Source organism: Monodon monoceros, unplaced genomic scaffold (genome assembly GCF_005190385.1).
Source record: "Monodon monoceros isolate NGI ecotype Baffin Bay Population unplaced genomic scaffold, NGI_Narwhal_1 Super_Scaffold_18, whole genome shotgun sequence".
Lineage (NCBI taxonomy): Eukaryota > Metazoa > Chordata > Mammalia > Artiodactyla > Monodontidae > Monodon > Monodon monoceros.
The window spans coordinates 25,154,262-25,170,488 of record NW_021703774.1 but is presented as its reverse complement, the minus strand read 5'-3'; the positions used below and the strand labels follow the sequence as shown (position 1 = coordinate 25,170,488).

General features: G+C 43.5%; 1 protein-coding gene across 3 annotated transcripts in view; it reads right to left on the bottom strand.

Annotated features, from left to right (window-relative positions):
• Window positions 1-1,601: 1,601 nt before the first annotated feature.
• SMYD3 (SET and MYND domain containing 3) overlaps window positions 1,602-16,227 on the bottom strand; it is a 703,830-nt gene continuing 689,204 nt past the window's right edge. For 2 of the 3 annotated variants that reach the window (XM_029229196.1, XM_029229198.1), the window contains one exon: window positions 1,603-1,935. In XM_029229196.1, coding sequence (XP_029085029.1) covers window positions 1,834-1,935 — 102 coding nt within the window. In that variant the 3' untranslated portion in view covers window positions 1,603-1,833. Of the gene's footprint in view, window positions 1,936-16,227 lie in introns of all 3 variants that reach the window. The other variant, XM_029229197.1, reaches the window with a different exon arrangement.

Here is a 16,227-nt window from a genome sequence, read left to right as displayed (position 1 = left end):
AAGGGCTGCTATGGTGGACTGCATACATGGCCACAACTTCTTCCTCTCCACACATCCATGTTCTTGCAGTGGGACTTTGTAAGGGCAGGGGTATGTGGAGCCTGGGCCAAACCAGAAGCAATTGTCCAGCCAAATTGCTGACATACAGAATAGTGAACAAAATGAGTGTTATTTGGGGATAGTTTATTATGCAGTAAAAGCTAACTGATATAAATACCATATCACACAGTGTGCATTTTGAGGATGAGGGGCACACCTTATTCAGTCTTTATATCTCTTTTTCCTAAAAACACAATAAGCATTCAATATGTATTTGTTGAATTGGGTAGAACTGGTCTCTCAAGGTCACAATAAATCAGGAGAGATCCCAGAGCATCTAACTCCAGGCCTCAGTTTCCTTACTTATAAAATGGGCTTCAAAACACCTACCTTGTTGGGCTACTGTGGCTGTTAGAGATACTGTGTGCTTTAGAGGTGCCTGATACTTGATGGACAGTAGCCCGAGCCAAGCACACTGACGAAACGGCTGCAGAACTCATCAGCGTGCGCGAGATCAGGCACGTTTCAGTGATCACAGTGCCCACCAGGTGTTCACGTGGATTCCAGTTTCTAGGCGTCAGCTTTCTCTGCTGCAAAATGAGGTTGGTTCCTTCTGGCTCGACCAGACATCCATGTGTCATTCTGACATGGCTGCCGCCGCAGTGCGGCCACGTGGCCGGAGGACGTGCCACTCCTCCTGGGGTGGTGGGGGAAGCGCCTGAGTTGCTCCTCTGGATTCTGCCATCACTCCCTGTATCTCATTTTCTTGCTTGTAAAATAAGGTGTGGGTGACAGGAAGCTCTCTGAGACTCCTGTCAGCTTCAGTAATACTCCTGGAGTCTTCTCTAAGCCTGAGGGACTAAACTGCTCACAGGATCACGGAGCCATGAAAGAAGTTATTATTTGCTAGAGGAAAAGAAAAGGTTTCTGTATTTGTCTAAAGCAGAAAGTGGAAAAGCAGGCCGTAGAATTGGGGAATAACAGTAAGAAAAAAGAAAAGAAAGCAAACCTGATTTGAGCTGGGATGCTAGAACCCTGCTTCCTGCAGGATAATGGAGCCCCATGCTATGTAGATCACAGGGTCGAACCTTAGACATAGAGATTTATAGAAGAAAATTCCCCTTCCAAAAGCATGACATACACAAAGGGTTATAAAATGCTCAGAATGAGTTACACAAAGAGCCGTGAGACATATGAAAAACAGTTTTCTTTTTTTTCCATTAAGACCTCCTGTCCTTTTCTAATAAAACCTAACATGACGTCTTTCTAGGATTTAGAGTAAAACTTCTTGTGTTGCAGATGTATTTGGAAGTGAATCCTGGACATACATATCGTTTACCGCAAGCAGTGAAGACATCTGAAAATCTTGCTTCTTGCCAAAATGGACATTAAGATTTTGCTTGGAAGCAAATATGAAAACATTGATTTTTATCCAACTATCCCTCCGTTTATCTAAGGAGAAAGTTACAACTTATTCTGTTATGCTTTTAATAGGATTTTCTATCTTTAATGCTGAGATCTTAAACATTACCAGTGAGTAAGCAAAGCAAACAATTAGCAGATGGCATTTTCAACCAAATTTTTTATATTTATTATAATCGTGCTTCTCTACAACTAAAGATTCATGTGGTGTGCAAACCATTATGTCTGACTTTATTTACCAAAGTAAATACAGAACAGCATTTCCAATAGGGGAGGTTCACACAACAAACAAAATATAGAGTGTGTGACCTCAATAAGGCATTCAATAAAGGTATAAGCTGTCTCTCCCTCTATGGGGGGGGGGGGGTTCCCTTAGGGTGCTCTGATGTTGGCATCACATTCTTCTAAGAGCAGAATCAAATCTTCAATCAGGCTGTGCTCCCTGCCATGTGTCACTCTCATAATATCAAAAGCCTAAAGGGAAGAGAAAGAAGACGGATTAGAACCCCAAATTAGGCAGGTCCCTGCCTGCTCCTCGTCTTTTCCCATGACACCAGGAGCCCGAAGAAGCCCAGAGTCTGCAGTGTGAGCAGCTCGGTGGTTCTCCACACTAGCAATGAAGTGACAAGGGTGATTCTGTAACGTGGTGCTTGGAAAGCAGACTTACTACTTGAGTCGTGCTGGGCCTGCTGTGCAACAACAGTCTTCAGGGATTATTAGAGCTTAGGTTTGGTGTAGGTAAAGAGGTTTGAGAAGAGTTACTAAAATGATTAAGTAATAGTAAAGATGAACTACTATGCTGCTATCGCCTTAAAATATAATTTTCATTTTTGCATGCTGCATTTAATTCTCATCTATATGCACTGTGATACATATAATGTATACATACAATTTTTGTATTCTTTTCATGTCCTATGACATTAGAACACTGGCATTTTGACAGTCCCTGCCTTCACTCCCCATGTTCAATCTTCACTATATCTTGCCAATTCTACCTCCAAAATATTTCTGAAATCTGGATGGGTTTGTGACCACTTCAGTAATAGAGTGTGATGGAATTAATGCTACTGACTTCCAAAGCTAGGTCAGAAAGGCCATGCAACCTTTGCCTCGTTCACTAGTGTGTCTGCTCCTGGAACCATGAGCTTCCACGCTGTGAGGAAGCCCAAGCCACACGGGGAAGCCAAGTGGAGATGCTCTGGTTGAAAGTCCTAGCTGAGTCCATCTTTCAAGTCATCCTAGCCTAGACACCAGAAATGTGCATAAAGAAGTCTCCAGATGATTTCAGCCATCAGCCAGAAGATTCCAGTCTTCCCAGCTGACACTGTGGAAAAGAGGCGTTATGGAAAAGAGGCGAGCCATTCCTCTTGTGATCCGTTTGAATTCCTGACTCAGATCATCGGTGAGCATAATAAAATGGTGGTTATTTTACTCTGCTAAGTTTTGGGGATGGTTTGTTATCGAGCAATAAATTAGAGATAAACAGTACCATCCTGCACTGCCCAAACTGGGGGCTCCCCGACGTGGGGGGGGGGGCACCAGACCCATTGTCTTCAATACGAATGTGCCTCGAGAGATAGGTAAAGAGACTTTGGGGGCTGTTAGGCACCCAGAAAAGCACCTGCCTCTCAGTACCACGCTCTCAGCCTTGGCTGCACAGTAGCATCAACTGGGGGCTTTCAAAGGTACCAGCGCCCAAACCCCACACGTGGTCAACTGAAGCCTGTTCTCTGGGGGTGAGGCCTGGGCTCAGGAGTTTCTAATGTGCCCTCAGGGTTGAGAACGACCGATACAGTGAGCTCTCACCAAATAATAACAACTATTTATTATTCAGTGGTGACTTACAGCCAACATAATTACCATTTTACTGGCTGTGTACAATTCTACTCTTAGAAATTTAGATCACTACCAAGTTTTTGTTATGATGTAGCTCTTCTAGCATAGGACTCTTTTGCCTTTGCTGAATATTTGCTTAAGATAAATCTCTGGAGGTGGGATTCTTGGGTATGAACCTCATTAAAGCCATAGAGACTTTAGAGCTGCAGAGCACCCATTCATTCTACTGGGTGTTCAGGGCTAGGAGTGCTTTTGGCCTGTGTTCCTGGCTTTTTGGCCTCTTTAAAAATGTTCCCGGGCTTCCCTGGTGGCGCAGTGGTTGAGAGTCCGCCTGCCAGTGCAGGGGACACGGGTTCATGCCCTGGTCCGGGAAGAACCCACATGCCGCGGAGCGGCTGGGCCCGTGAGCGATGGCCGCTGAGCCTGCGCGTCCCGAGCCTGTGCTCCGCAACGGGAGAGGCCATAGCAGTGAGAGGCCCGCGTACCGCAAAAAAAAAAAAAAAAAAAAAGTTCCCTTTAGCTGGGATAAAGGAAAACAGGCATACAGACGGGGTCTAGATTTAGCTACTGTGAGAGGAAAAAAAGGGAAAGGCCCGCCACCTCAGGCTCTGGTGTCCCAGCCTGGAAAAGAGCTCTGTCTGTGGAGTTGGTTGTAATCCTGCACTGGCAGGCCCATCACCTGTGACATCCCAGCTGGAAAACCAGAAGGGGGCTGTGATGAGTCAGGGCCGTGAGGATTTGGTTCTTAGTAACCTGAGTGGGTCTGCCCTGTGGGTGCAGAGCATCTGCAAGCAAATCCCGAGGTGCAGTGGGGCGGGGTGAGGGGTGTATGAGATCGAGGGGAGGAGTTGGGAGTAGCCTCCACCTTGGAGGCAGCCAAGCTCGGTGACATGCCTCTGGGCAGAAGATCAACAACAAATGTTTGATGCCATTCAGGGAACAAATGTCTCCTGTCTCCCTCCCGCCCCACTCCCCAGGTCCTCTGTTGTTCTAGACATCTCAAGGTCCCAGGCAGGGGCCTGCATGAGAGCGCGATTGTAAAAAGAGACTGGAGAGATGCTTCGAGCCCTTCATGGGAAATTCTCTCACTCGAAAGCTGCTTAGATGTTCTCTTCCCTTCCACTCGACAGAGGACCAGCTGTACTTGTGATCTGTCAAAGGAGGGTGAATGGGCCAGGAGCATCACCTGAAAAGCTCTTTGCAGAAAGAGAAATAATGCTCCTCCAAGCCCCATGGACAGGTCGGCTGGAGAAAGGCCTGCCTGACCTGTGAGGGCTCTCGCCCTCCCGGCCCCTCACAGCTCTCTGCTGGGTGAGGGCCTGGCCTCGTTTCTCAGGAGAACTCCCAGACCAGCTTCTCTGTGTCCTCCTGTTTTATTTCTCCAGGTTCCTCATCTGGAGAATGTTCTGTGCTTCTCAGGGACTTGACTCAGAGGCTACATGACAGTCATCTTCATACCACTTTGAAGGGTAAGGTCGAGCTGCACGTTTTCAGACGTATTATAGCTCCAGCTTCCTTCCTCGCTGCCTTTCTTCCAGTCATACGTTTCACTTTCTCCTCCCTTCCAGCTTTAAGAATAAGGCCTACGGGGCTTCCCTGGTGGCGCAGGTGCTCCGCAACGGGAGAGGCCACAGCAGTGAGAGGCCCGCGTACCGCAAAAAGAAAAAAAAAGAATAAGGCCTACTCCTCAAGAGACAAAGTTAATTGTGGCTGATCTGGAGTCTTCCTGTTCATTCCTGCTCATCCCACAGCACGGCAGGTGCCTGAGCATCAGAAGGAGGCTTCCGGCCCTGCAACCCTTCACGAACTGCAGAGCCACAGCCAGGAAGGGAAGCCACCTGGCCTTCCCCAGGCCTCACTTCCATACCTCCCAGCCTGCTTCCTTGTGGGAGGGCCATAAAGACCATCTGGTGCAATGTCCTCATGTTTGGCCTGAGAGGGAGCTCAGGGTGAACCCAGTGTTCATTCCATGACGGCACTGTGCAGCCTCCACCTGCAAACAGTCTTCAGTGACCAAGGAGAGGGCCTGCAGGGTCTCTGAGGTGTGGCTTCTGGGACACCCTGAGGAGCCATGAAGGTCTTCCTAGTCAAGATGCTGCTGGTTGTGACCTACGTTCTCTTATTTGGTGGTGAATGCAGCACTGGTAGCAAAAGTGGGGCGGGGGCAACCCCTGGGTGTGTATGTGTAGGATTTGAGATACCAAGGTTAGAGGATCCTATCCACAGGGGTGGCTAGAAGCAGAGAGGAAATGGGCATAGCTGGGTGCAGAGGACCACATTGAAGAGACTGGAAAAAATCCATACCATTTGTCTAGAAGGTAAAACCAAGTATAAATAGGATTAACAAGTAAACACTGTAATTTTCTCGGAGTGATGGGTGGGGTAGAAGAGAAAAGGAGAGAAAAAAAGAAATAGGATTTAGTAATGTGCAAACTATGGTGATGACTATGTTGTATGTGTGTGTGTGCATGTGTGTATGTGAGAGTAATATGGCAGGTTGAGTATACAGGACGGGAAGCCAAAACTCAGACTTGGTCCGGCGGGACGTCTGGTCCTTGTCTTTGACATCACCTGGGCCTACAGGTGACCTGGGGCAGCAGTTCTCAGCGATGTAGGAAGGCAGCCCTATGTAGCTGTCAGCACAGGCTGCCTCTGCATGGCGGCCACAGCCCCTCAGCCCAGCAAGAAGATGAGGAGGTCTTTTTTTCCCCAAAAAACAAAGTTACAGTAAATCTCTGACAAACCAGGACAATTGTTTCCTGTAGCTCTGTGTCTCCCTTCTCTCAGCCCCTCCCAACTGCCACACATGCACATGTCAGAGAGAACAATTTTGATTTAATTTCCTGCAGCAATATGTAAAACAGATTAAGGAAATATAAAATCAGAGCCAGCCTGTGCTGGGAAAAGCTTATCTCTTTCCATTAAATTTTATTTTTTTAATGGTAGCATTTAAAAAGAGCCTGCCTGTAACCTTCCACAGAGGACCTATTTGAAGCCTTCAAGGGGGTGTTGCTGCCCACCGTGTACTGACTCTAAATGTCACACGAGAAATGGAAGCACAGATCGTCTGCCACATGACAGGCATGGCTCACTCAGGAGTAAAGATAGGTTCTTTGAAAGATCGGGTCCCCAGAACTGATTTCAATCTCATCACAGCTTTTTTTTTCTTTTAAGTAATTGTAGAATTGTGGGTCATATATTAAATAAAATGAATTAAATTATGATTTAAAGTTGCAAACAATATAGCTTTCTTATTAATTTTTAATAAAAATATATTAAGCTTATCAAGGATCTCATATACTCTCTACAAAAAGCCTGAGGGAATTCAATAATGACTTCCCCAAGTAGGATTTAAATATGGATATAAATCAGAGGGAAAAGAAATGTATGCATGATAAAAACCTCTGGAATCAGATCACAAGAGGGGAAAATGCAGGCAAGTTTTCTTACTCTGCCCACCTCAGGATGAAAGCAGAGTAGAGGGGTGGGAGGTGGTGGGCGTGCGCTGGGGCATCCAAAGCAGGACATGTAAGAAGACAGACCTACAACCCATCAAGCAGCTCCAGAGCCATGGCAGCCCTTCACAAGGGGCAGCAGGAAATCCCAAAGCCTTGGATGACTTTCCTGAGCTCACAGCACCCCTGCTGACTCCACTGTGCTCTACACCTTGTACAGAATCCACTGAGAGGACCTGTCCTCCTGGGAGGCAAGATTCCTTAAAGAAAAGATCTATGCATTCATACACTAAATACCGGCTAAGCAGCTGTCATGAATAAGACTTGGTCCTTGCCCTGGGAGGAGCTCTGGCACAGCCAGAAATCAGGGTTCTAGCAGGACAGTGTGTGATAAAGGGAGATGTAAGGTGCTGGGGTTCCAGAGGAGAGACCCCAGAAGGGGTTACAGATGTGGTGAGCTCAGGTCTGTGCCTTCCAGTGGGAGTAGCTATTCCAGAAAGAGTTGCTGTTGTGTTGTTACGTTTAACTAATCAATCAATCCAATGCATATTTATTGAGCACCTGAGAGACCCTGAAGACATCATGTCTCCTCCCTGAGCTCCGGTTTCCTCACTTGAATAACGAGGAGATTGGACTAGATAAATTCTATAGACAAAGCAAGTCCCAGACACAGAGCTAGGAGGTGCAGGTTTGGTTTCATTTCAAAATGTGTTATTGATTTCTAATTTAACTCCACTGAGGTCAGAGAATTTACTTTGTATGACAGGAATCCTTTTACATTTATTGAGACTTGTTTTATGGCCCAGAATATGGTCCTTCTTGGTATACATTCTGTGGGTACTTGAAAAGAAGTGTATTTTGCTACTGCTGGGTGGAGTTTTATAAATGTCAACTTGATCCTGTTGTTGAATTCTTCTATATCCTTGCTGGATCGAACCCAGGCCCCCTGCATTGGGAGCACAGAGTCTTAACCACTGGACCACCAGGGAAGTCCCTGGCCTTCATGGTTTTTAATGAGAAAGCCACTGTAACTCAAATTGTTTTTCTCCTATAAGGAAGATGTCATTTTTCTCTTGCTGCTTTTTTAAAAACATATTTTAATTTTAAAAATTTTTTGCTGTGTTGGGTCTTTGTTGCTGCGCGCGGGCTTTTCTCTGGTTTTGGTGAGTGAGGGCTACTCTTGCGGTGTGCAGGCTTCTCATTGTGGTGGCTTCTCTTGTTGTGGAGCATGGGTTCTAGGTGCGTGGGCTTCAGTAGTTGTGGCATGTGGGCTCAGTAGTTGTGGCACACAGGCTTAGTTGCTCTGCAGCATTTGGGATCTTCCTGGACCAGCGCTTGAACCCGTGTCCCGTGCATTGGCAGGTGGATTCTTAACCACTGTGCCACCAGGGAAGCCCCTCCCTTGCTGCTTTTAAGATATTTTTGTTGTCTTTAGTTTTCAGAAGTTTGTCTAGGATGAATCTTGATGTGCATTTCTTTGGATTTTTCTTATTTGGATTCCCTTAGGTTTTTTTTTTAAGTTTTTGTAGGTTTTTTGTTTAATTATTTTTTTATACAGCAGGTTCTTATTAGTCATCAATTTTATACACATCAGTGTATACATGTCAATCCCAATGTCCCAATTCATCCCACCACCACCACCAACCCCCCGTGGCTTTCCCCACTTGATGTCCATATGTTTGTTCTCAACATCTGTGTCTCTGTTTCTGCCTTGCAAACTGGTTCATCTGTACCATTTTCCTAGATTCCACATATATGCATTAATATACGATATTTGTTTTTCTCTTTCTGACTTACTTCACTCTTTATGACAGTGTCTAGGTCCATCCACGTCTCTACAAATGACCCAATTTCGTTCCTTTTTATGGCTGAGTAATATTCCATTGTACATATGTACCACATTTTCTTATTCCATTCATCTGTCAATGGGCATTTAGGTTGCTTCCATGACCTGGCTATTGTAAACAGTGCTGCAGTGAACACTGGGGTGCATGTGTCTTTTTGAATTATGGTTTTCTCTGGGTATATGCCCAGTAGTGGGATTGCTGGGTCATACGGTAGTTCTATTTTTAGTTTTTTAAGGAACCTCCATACTGTTCTCCATAGTGGCTGTATCAATTTACATTCCCACCAACAGTGCAAGAGGGTTCCCTTTTCTCCACACCCTCTCCAGCATTTGTTGTTTGTAGATTTTCTGATGGTGCCCATTCTAGTTGGTGTGAGGTGATACCTCATTGTAGTTTTGATTTGCATTAGTCTAATAATTAGTGATGTTGAGCAGCTTTTCATGTGCCTTTTGGCCATCTGTATGTCTTCTTTGGAGAAATGTCTGTTTAGGTCTTCTGCCTATTTTTTGATTGGGTTGTTTGATTTTTTAATATTGAGCTGCATGAGCTGTTTATATATTTTGGAGATCAATCCTTTGTCCGTTGATTCGTTTGCAAATATCTTCTCCCATTCTGAAGGTTGTCTTTTCGTCTTGTTTATAGTTTCCTTTTCTGTGCAAAAGGTTTTACATTTCATTAGGTCCCATTTGTTTATTTTTGTTTTTATTTCCATTCCTCTAGGAGGTGGGTCAAAAAAGATCTTGCTGTGATTTATGCCAAAGAGTGTTCTTCCTATGTTTTCCTCTGAGAGTTTTATAGTGTCCGGTCTTACATTTAGGTCTCTAATCCACTTTGAGTTTATTTTTGTGTATGGTGTTAGGGAGTGTTCTAATTTCATTCTTTTACATGAAGCTGTCCGGTTTTCCCAGCACCACTTATTGAACAGACTGTCTTTTCTCCATTGTATATATCCTTGCCTCCTTTGTCATAGATTAGTTGACCATAGGTGCCTGAGTTTATCTCTGGGCTTTCTATCCTGTTCCATTGATCTATGTTTCTGTTTTTGTGCCAGTACCATATTGTCTTTATTACTGTAGCTTTATAGTATAGTCTGAAGTCAGGGAGTCTGATTCCTCCAGCTCCGTTTCTTTCCTTCAAGACTGCTTTGGCTATTCGGGGTCTTTTGTGTCTCCATACAAATTTTAAGATTTTTTGTTCTAGTTCTGTAAAAAACACCATTGGTAATTTGATAGGGATTGCGTTGAATCTGTACATTGCCTTGGGCAGTATAGTCATTTTCACAATCAGTTACCTTCTTGAATCCCCAGGTAGATTTTTTTATGTTCAGTGGCATTAATTACATTCACATTGTTGTGCAACCACTACCACTATCCATTTCCAGAACTTCTGTGTTATCCCAAACTGAAACTGTGTACCCACTAAACAATAATTCTCCATTCCCTTCTCTCTCCAGCCCCTGGTTATCACTATTTTACTTTCTGTCTCTATGTTTTTGACTACTCTACATACCTGATATAAATGGAATCATACAATATTTATCCTTTTGTGACTGGCTTATTTCACATAATGTCTTCAAGTTTCATCCATGTGGTTTCATTTTTAAGGCTGAATAATATTGTCTGTATATTCCACATTTTGTTTATCTATTCATCTGTCCATGGACATTTAGGTTGTTTCCACCTTTTAGCTATTGTTAATAATGCTTGCTATGAACATTGGTGTACAAATATCTGTTCAAGTCCCTGCTTTCAATTCTTTTGTGTTTATACCCAGAAGTGGAATTGATGGATCAAATAGTAATTCTATGTTTCATATTTTTGAGGAACTGCTATACTATTTTTCCACAGTGGCTGCCCCATTTTGCATTCCTGCCAGTAATACATAAGGGTTCCAGTTTCTCCACATCCATACCAATACATGTTGTTTTCTGGTTTTTTTTTCTTAATGATAGCCATCTTAGCAGGTGAGAAGTAGTATCTCATTGTGGTTGTGGTTTGCATTTCCCTAATGATTGGTGATGTTAAGCACCTTTTTATGTGATTTTTAGCTATTTGCATATCTTCTTTGGAGAAATGTCTATTCAGGTCCTTTGCCAATTTTTGGATTGGGCTGTTTTGGTATTGTTATTGAAGTTTAGGCATTCTCTCTGTATTCTGGAAATTATTCACTTATCAGATATGTGATTTGCAAATATTTTGTTCCATTTTGTGGGTTGCCTTTTTACTCTGTCGATAGCATCCTTTGATGCACAAACATTTAAAATTTTGATGAAGTTCAATTTGTCTATTTTTTCTTTGTTGCCTGTGCCTTTGGTGGCATATCCAGAAAAGTCATTGCCAAATCCAGTCTCATGAAGCTTTTCTTCTGTTTTCTTCTAAGAGTTTTATAGTTTTAGCTCTTATATTAAGTCTTTAATCCATGCATTAAGTTTTAAAAATATAGTGTTAGGTAAGGGTCCAACTTTATTTTTTGCATGTGGATATCCAGTTTTCTCAACACCGTTTATTGAATGGACTGTCCTTTCCTCACTGAGTGGTCTTGGCACCCTTGTCAAAAATTATTTGACATATATCTGAGAGTTTATTTCTGGCTCTCTATTCAATTTCATTGGCTTATATGGCTGTCTTTATGCCAGTACCATGTTGTTTTGATTACTGTAGTTTTGTAGCAAAATTTGAAATCATAAAGTGTGAGTCCTCCAACTTTTTTTTCTTTTTCAATATTGTTATGCTATTGGGGTCTTGAGGTTTCATATGGATTTTAGGATGGATTTTTCCATTTCTAAAAAAAAATGTCAGTGGGATTTTGACAGAGATTGCATTGAATCTATAGATTGCTTTGGGTTGTATTGACATCTTAAAATGATATTAAATCTTTCAGTCATGAACATGGAATATTATTCTGTTTATGTCATCTTTAATTTTTTTCAGCAATGTTTTATACTCTTCAGTGTATAAGTCTTTTACCTCCTTGATTAAGTTAATTGCTGATTATTTTATTCTGTACAATGCTATTAGAAGTGGAACTGTTTTCTCAATTTCCTTTTGGGATCATTCCCTTTTGGGATCATTCCCTATCAGTGTATAGAAACACAACTGACTTTTGCATGTTAATTTTACATCCTCCCACTTTGCTGAATTTCTTAGTTGGAACAATTTCTTTTGTGGTATCTTTAGGGTTTCCTACATATAAGATCATGTCATCTATGAAGAGAGAGAATTTTACTTTTTTTCAATTTGAGTGCTTTCACTATTATTTCTTCAAGTACTTTTTCCACTCTTCCCTCTTTCTCTTCTCATTCTGGGACTCCACTGTTAGATCTTTTGTTATAGGTACCACGGGTCCCTGAAGCTCTGTTCAATTTTACCTTTTTTAGTCATTTTATCTCTATTTTTTAGATTGGACGGCTTATATTGTTCCAGCTTCAAGTTCATTATTTTTTTATCTTTTATTTTTTTGTGGTACGCGGGCCTCTCACCGCTGTGGCCTCTCCCGCTGCAGAGCACAGGCTCCAGACGCGCAGGCCCAGCAGCCATGGCTCGTGGGCCTAGCCACTCCGTGGCACGTGGGATCCTCCCGAACTGGGGCACGAACCCGCGTCCCCTGCATCGGCAGGCGGACTCTCAACCACTGCGCCACCAGGGAAGCCCCAAGTTCATTATTAACTCATTCCTCTATCCTTTCCATTCTGTTGTTAAGCTCCAGTCTGTATATTTTGGTAATTGTATTTATCAGTTTGTAAATTTCTGTTTGCTTCTTCTTTCTATCTTCTATTTCTCTGCTGAGGTGTTCTATTTTTTCATTTGTTTTGAGGATGTTTGTAATCGCTTGTTTGAGCACATGTATGATTGGCTTTAAAATCTTTGTCAGATAATTCTAAAATCTGTTATCTTGGAGTTGCAATCTGTCGATTGTCTTTTTCTCCATGAAGATTGAGATCTTCCTTGTTCTTGGTATGATGAGGGATTTTCAGTTGAAACCTGGACATGTTGAATATTATGCTGAGATTCTGAATTTTATGTAAACTTTCTGTTTTAGCTGGCTCTCTCCAATATTGCTCCAGCAGGAGTATGGCAGATGACACCCTGTTACTGCCAGGTGGAAGTACAAGTCCAGGTTCCTCACTTGGTTCCCTGTCACTGCTGGGCTTACACTTTCTGGTAGGTAAGTTTATGCTTGTTTCCTATAATGTAACTTAATCACTATGCTTTCATTTAATGATGATTCTCTTAGTTATCTTCTCTTTTTTTGGTTCAGAAACATACTCTTGAAACTGATGTTCTCTATTTTAAGTCAGTAGGGGACAGTCATAAATATCAGAGCCAGGGACTCTGCCAAACAACTCTTTGAAGGCACTACTGATGATAATGGCACATCACCTCTGCATGCGCTCTTGTCCTCCCCCTCTCCCTCCCATCTGTCCACGTGTTAAGGTGATGTTATGCATTTAGACGACAGCTTTTTAACGTTGAGACCACGGGCCTATAGAAAGTCCATGGAGAGGCTTCAGGTGGTCCCTAAATACCTTCCCCACCAAATATAAAAAAAAATGTTGTGCAGTGTGGATACGGGGTGTGGGGCAAGGGAGGTGGGATGAATTGGGAGATTGGTATTGACGTATGTGCACTGCCATGTGTAAAACAGATAGCTGGAGGGAACCTGCTGTATAGCACAGGGAGCTCAGCTCGGTGCTCTGTGATGACCTAGATGGGTGGGATGGGGGGGGGTGGGATGGGGGGGTGGGGTGGGAGGGAGGTCCAAGAGGAAGGGGATATATGTATACAGACAGCTGATTCACTTCGTTGTACACCAGAAACTAACACAACATTGTAAAGCAACTATACCCCAATTTTTTAAAAAAATGTGTGTATGTGCATTTTCTCTGGTGAGTCAGTGGTCCTCACACAATTCCTAAAAAAGAACATGACCAAAGAGGTTAAAAATCATTGTGGCAGATTAAGAAATGGGAGCAATAGACTTGCAGGCTCTAAATCATCCATTTAGAGGGGCTTGAAATCAGGGTGCAGGCTGGAGTAGAGACCAGCATGTGCCTGGAGCTTTGCCTGGATGAGCTGGAATAGCTAGTAACCATGTGGGTATGAGAGGAGCTGTGCTGGGGACTGGCCTGAGCTCCCTGTTTAGGTCCTCAAAGTGTACAATGCTTCAACATAATGAAGTGAGAAGAGAAAAAACATTACAGTGTAATATAAGAAATTTACATCTAAATAAAAAATGGTTATTGAGGGGGAAGAAGTTTGACTTTTTCCAGCCTGACTTAACAGGGCACTACTAACAAAGCAGCTAGTGTAGCCCAGGGTGAGGGAGCTGGCAGCACGCAGAGCTCACAGAAAAGAAGCAGGCTCACTGACAAGACAGGCCAGATGAGAGTGGTTGCCCCTGAGGTCCAAGAAGTCAAATTACTGGCTAACAAAATTCTTCTAAGAAATAAATGGAAAGAAATGAAAAGAGATTAGAGACAGGAGAAAGCAAGAGGGAGGTACGGTGAAGGGAGCCCAGGACTGTCCTGTGGCAGCAATCACAAGAATTTCAGCTGAGCCCAGGGGAGATGGGAGCCTAAACCAAATCAGAACTGGGCTAAGAGGATTCCTTTCCTGGAGGAGGCCGGGCCTAATTGAATCTGTACCTAATTTTTGTTTCTGAAGCTTTTCTCATTTTTGTTTCCAACTCAGCCTCTGAAACCCTTATTCAAACTCGTTCATCCCATTATTTCCAGAGTTTCTAAGGAAAAATGTCTGGGGGTGCCAGTCTAAAGAGAACATCAGTTTAAAAAAGGCAAGAATATATCTTCCCTTGCCCCTCTCTGGGTGACCTGAGCCCTGAGAAAGCTCGGGAGGAGAGGTTTTCTGCAGAACGAAACTGCCCTGCTTCTAGACTCACAGGAGCTGTGAACTTGCAAAAAGATGGAGGTGTGCAGCCTGTCCCTCTGTGTGATACTGGGATATACAATAAGAAATATATACTTGGTCTTCATCCCTATTTCTGGCATTGAGTTCCTAAAGCCCTTGGAATTTCCTAAGTGATGAAAATGATCAAGGTGTCTTTATTATTTTAATAAGGTGACTTTCAGAAGCACCTAAGGATGGGGGCTGGTTGCTAGGATAACCAACCATATGATAAGACGGTTGGAACTTTCAGGGAAGAGGAACTGGAGGTTGAATCAATCACCAATGGCCAGTGATTTCATCAATCATGCCTCTGTAGTGAAGCCTTCATAAAAACCCACAAGGACAGAGTTTGAAAGCTTCTAGGTTGGTGAACACATGGAGATTCGTGGAAAGCGGTGAACTCGGAGAGACGCCCTATGTGCATCTCTTCCATCTGGCTGCTTCTGATTTATAGCCTTTTATGATACACCGGTGATCTAGTAAGTAAGTAAAATGTTTCTTGGAATCCTGTGAGCTGCTTTAGCAAATTAATCAAAACCGTGGTGGCATCCTTGGCACCTCTAAGCTATAGCCAGTCAGTCCGAAGCCTGCGTGACAACCTGGGCTTGTGACTGGCGTCTGAAGTGTGGAAGGCGATCTCGGGGGGGGGGGGCAGTGGGATCTGATGCCATCTCCAGGTAAATGGTGTCAGAAATGAGTTGAACCGTAGGACACCCACCTGTGTCTGAGAATTGCTTGTTGAAGCGGGAAAACCCCTGCCACACATTGGAATTGGGTGAGCAGAACCTTACCCTGCTAGTAAATGGTCAGCATATGTCCTGAGATCTGGTCCACTAGCTACATACGTAGTACATATACACATTAGCTAAAAGAACAGGGCCAGGGTGGTGCTTTTAAAGACCTCTCCTCATTAAAGAATCCATTCATTCAAGTAGGTACTTGATAGAACTTGCTATGTTCAGGGCATGTGTCTAGGTTTGGTAGCCCCAGGAGATACAAAAGGTATCTTGTGGAATTCCCACTCACCTCCAGGAAATGGAACACACCCATGTGAACTGCTGGGGAGTTCTATAATATAATTGTTCAACAGGGGAAACACTGTATAACCCCAAACTCCAAACGCAAGTGCTAAAGGGACTGGGTAGTGAGGGAGTGATCAGAACAAGGGTTCCTACACAATAATAATCCTTTATACTCTCCACACACTTGGGACTCAGCCAAACACACCCTTACGCACTACCTTATCTACTTCTAAAATAACTCTATGGGGTAGGTATGATCCTCATTTTTAAAATAAGAAAATTATATTCAGAGGGATTGAGACTTGCTTCAAGTCATAAACGTAGTAAATGACGGCACTGGAACCTGAACTCTGAATCCGAGTGTCTTCCTACTACGTGACACTGCCGGGGTGAACATCTGCTTTCTGGTCGATATCAGAATCCAGGAGACTCCGTGTCTTTTCCAGAGCCAAGCAGGAAGTTTGAGTAAGGCCATGACTAACGCCGGGCCTCACGACAGACGTTCTGATGCCGCTCCGAGGTCTTTCATTTGGCAGCTGTCAGGGTCCATATGTGGGCTTATCTTTGGTACCAGGAGCAGAAGATGCTAAAACAATCACCAAGGGAGGCTTCTGGAGGAAATGAGGCAAGCTCACAAGAAGGACATGAGGAAGACAGAATGCAACAGGGCACGAAGGGTATAAAAGGGCGATAAGAGTGT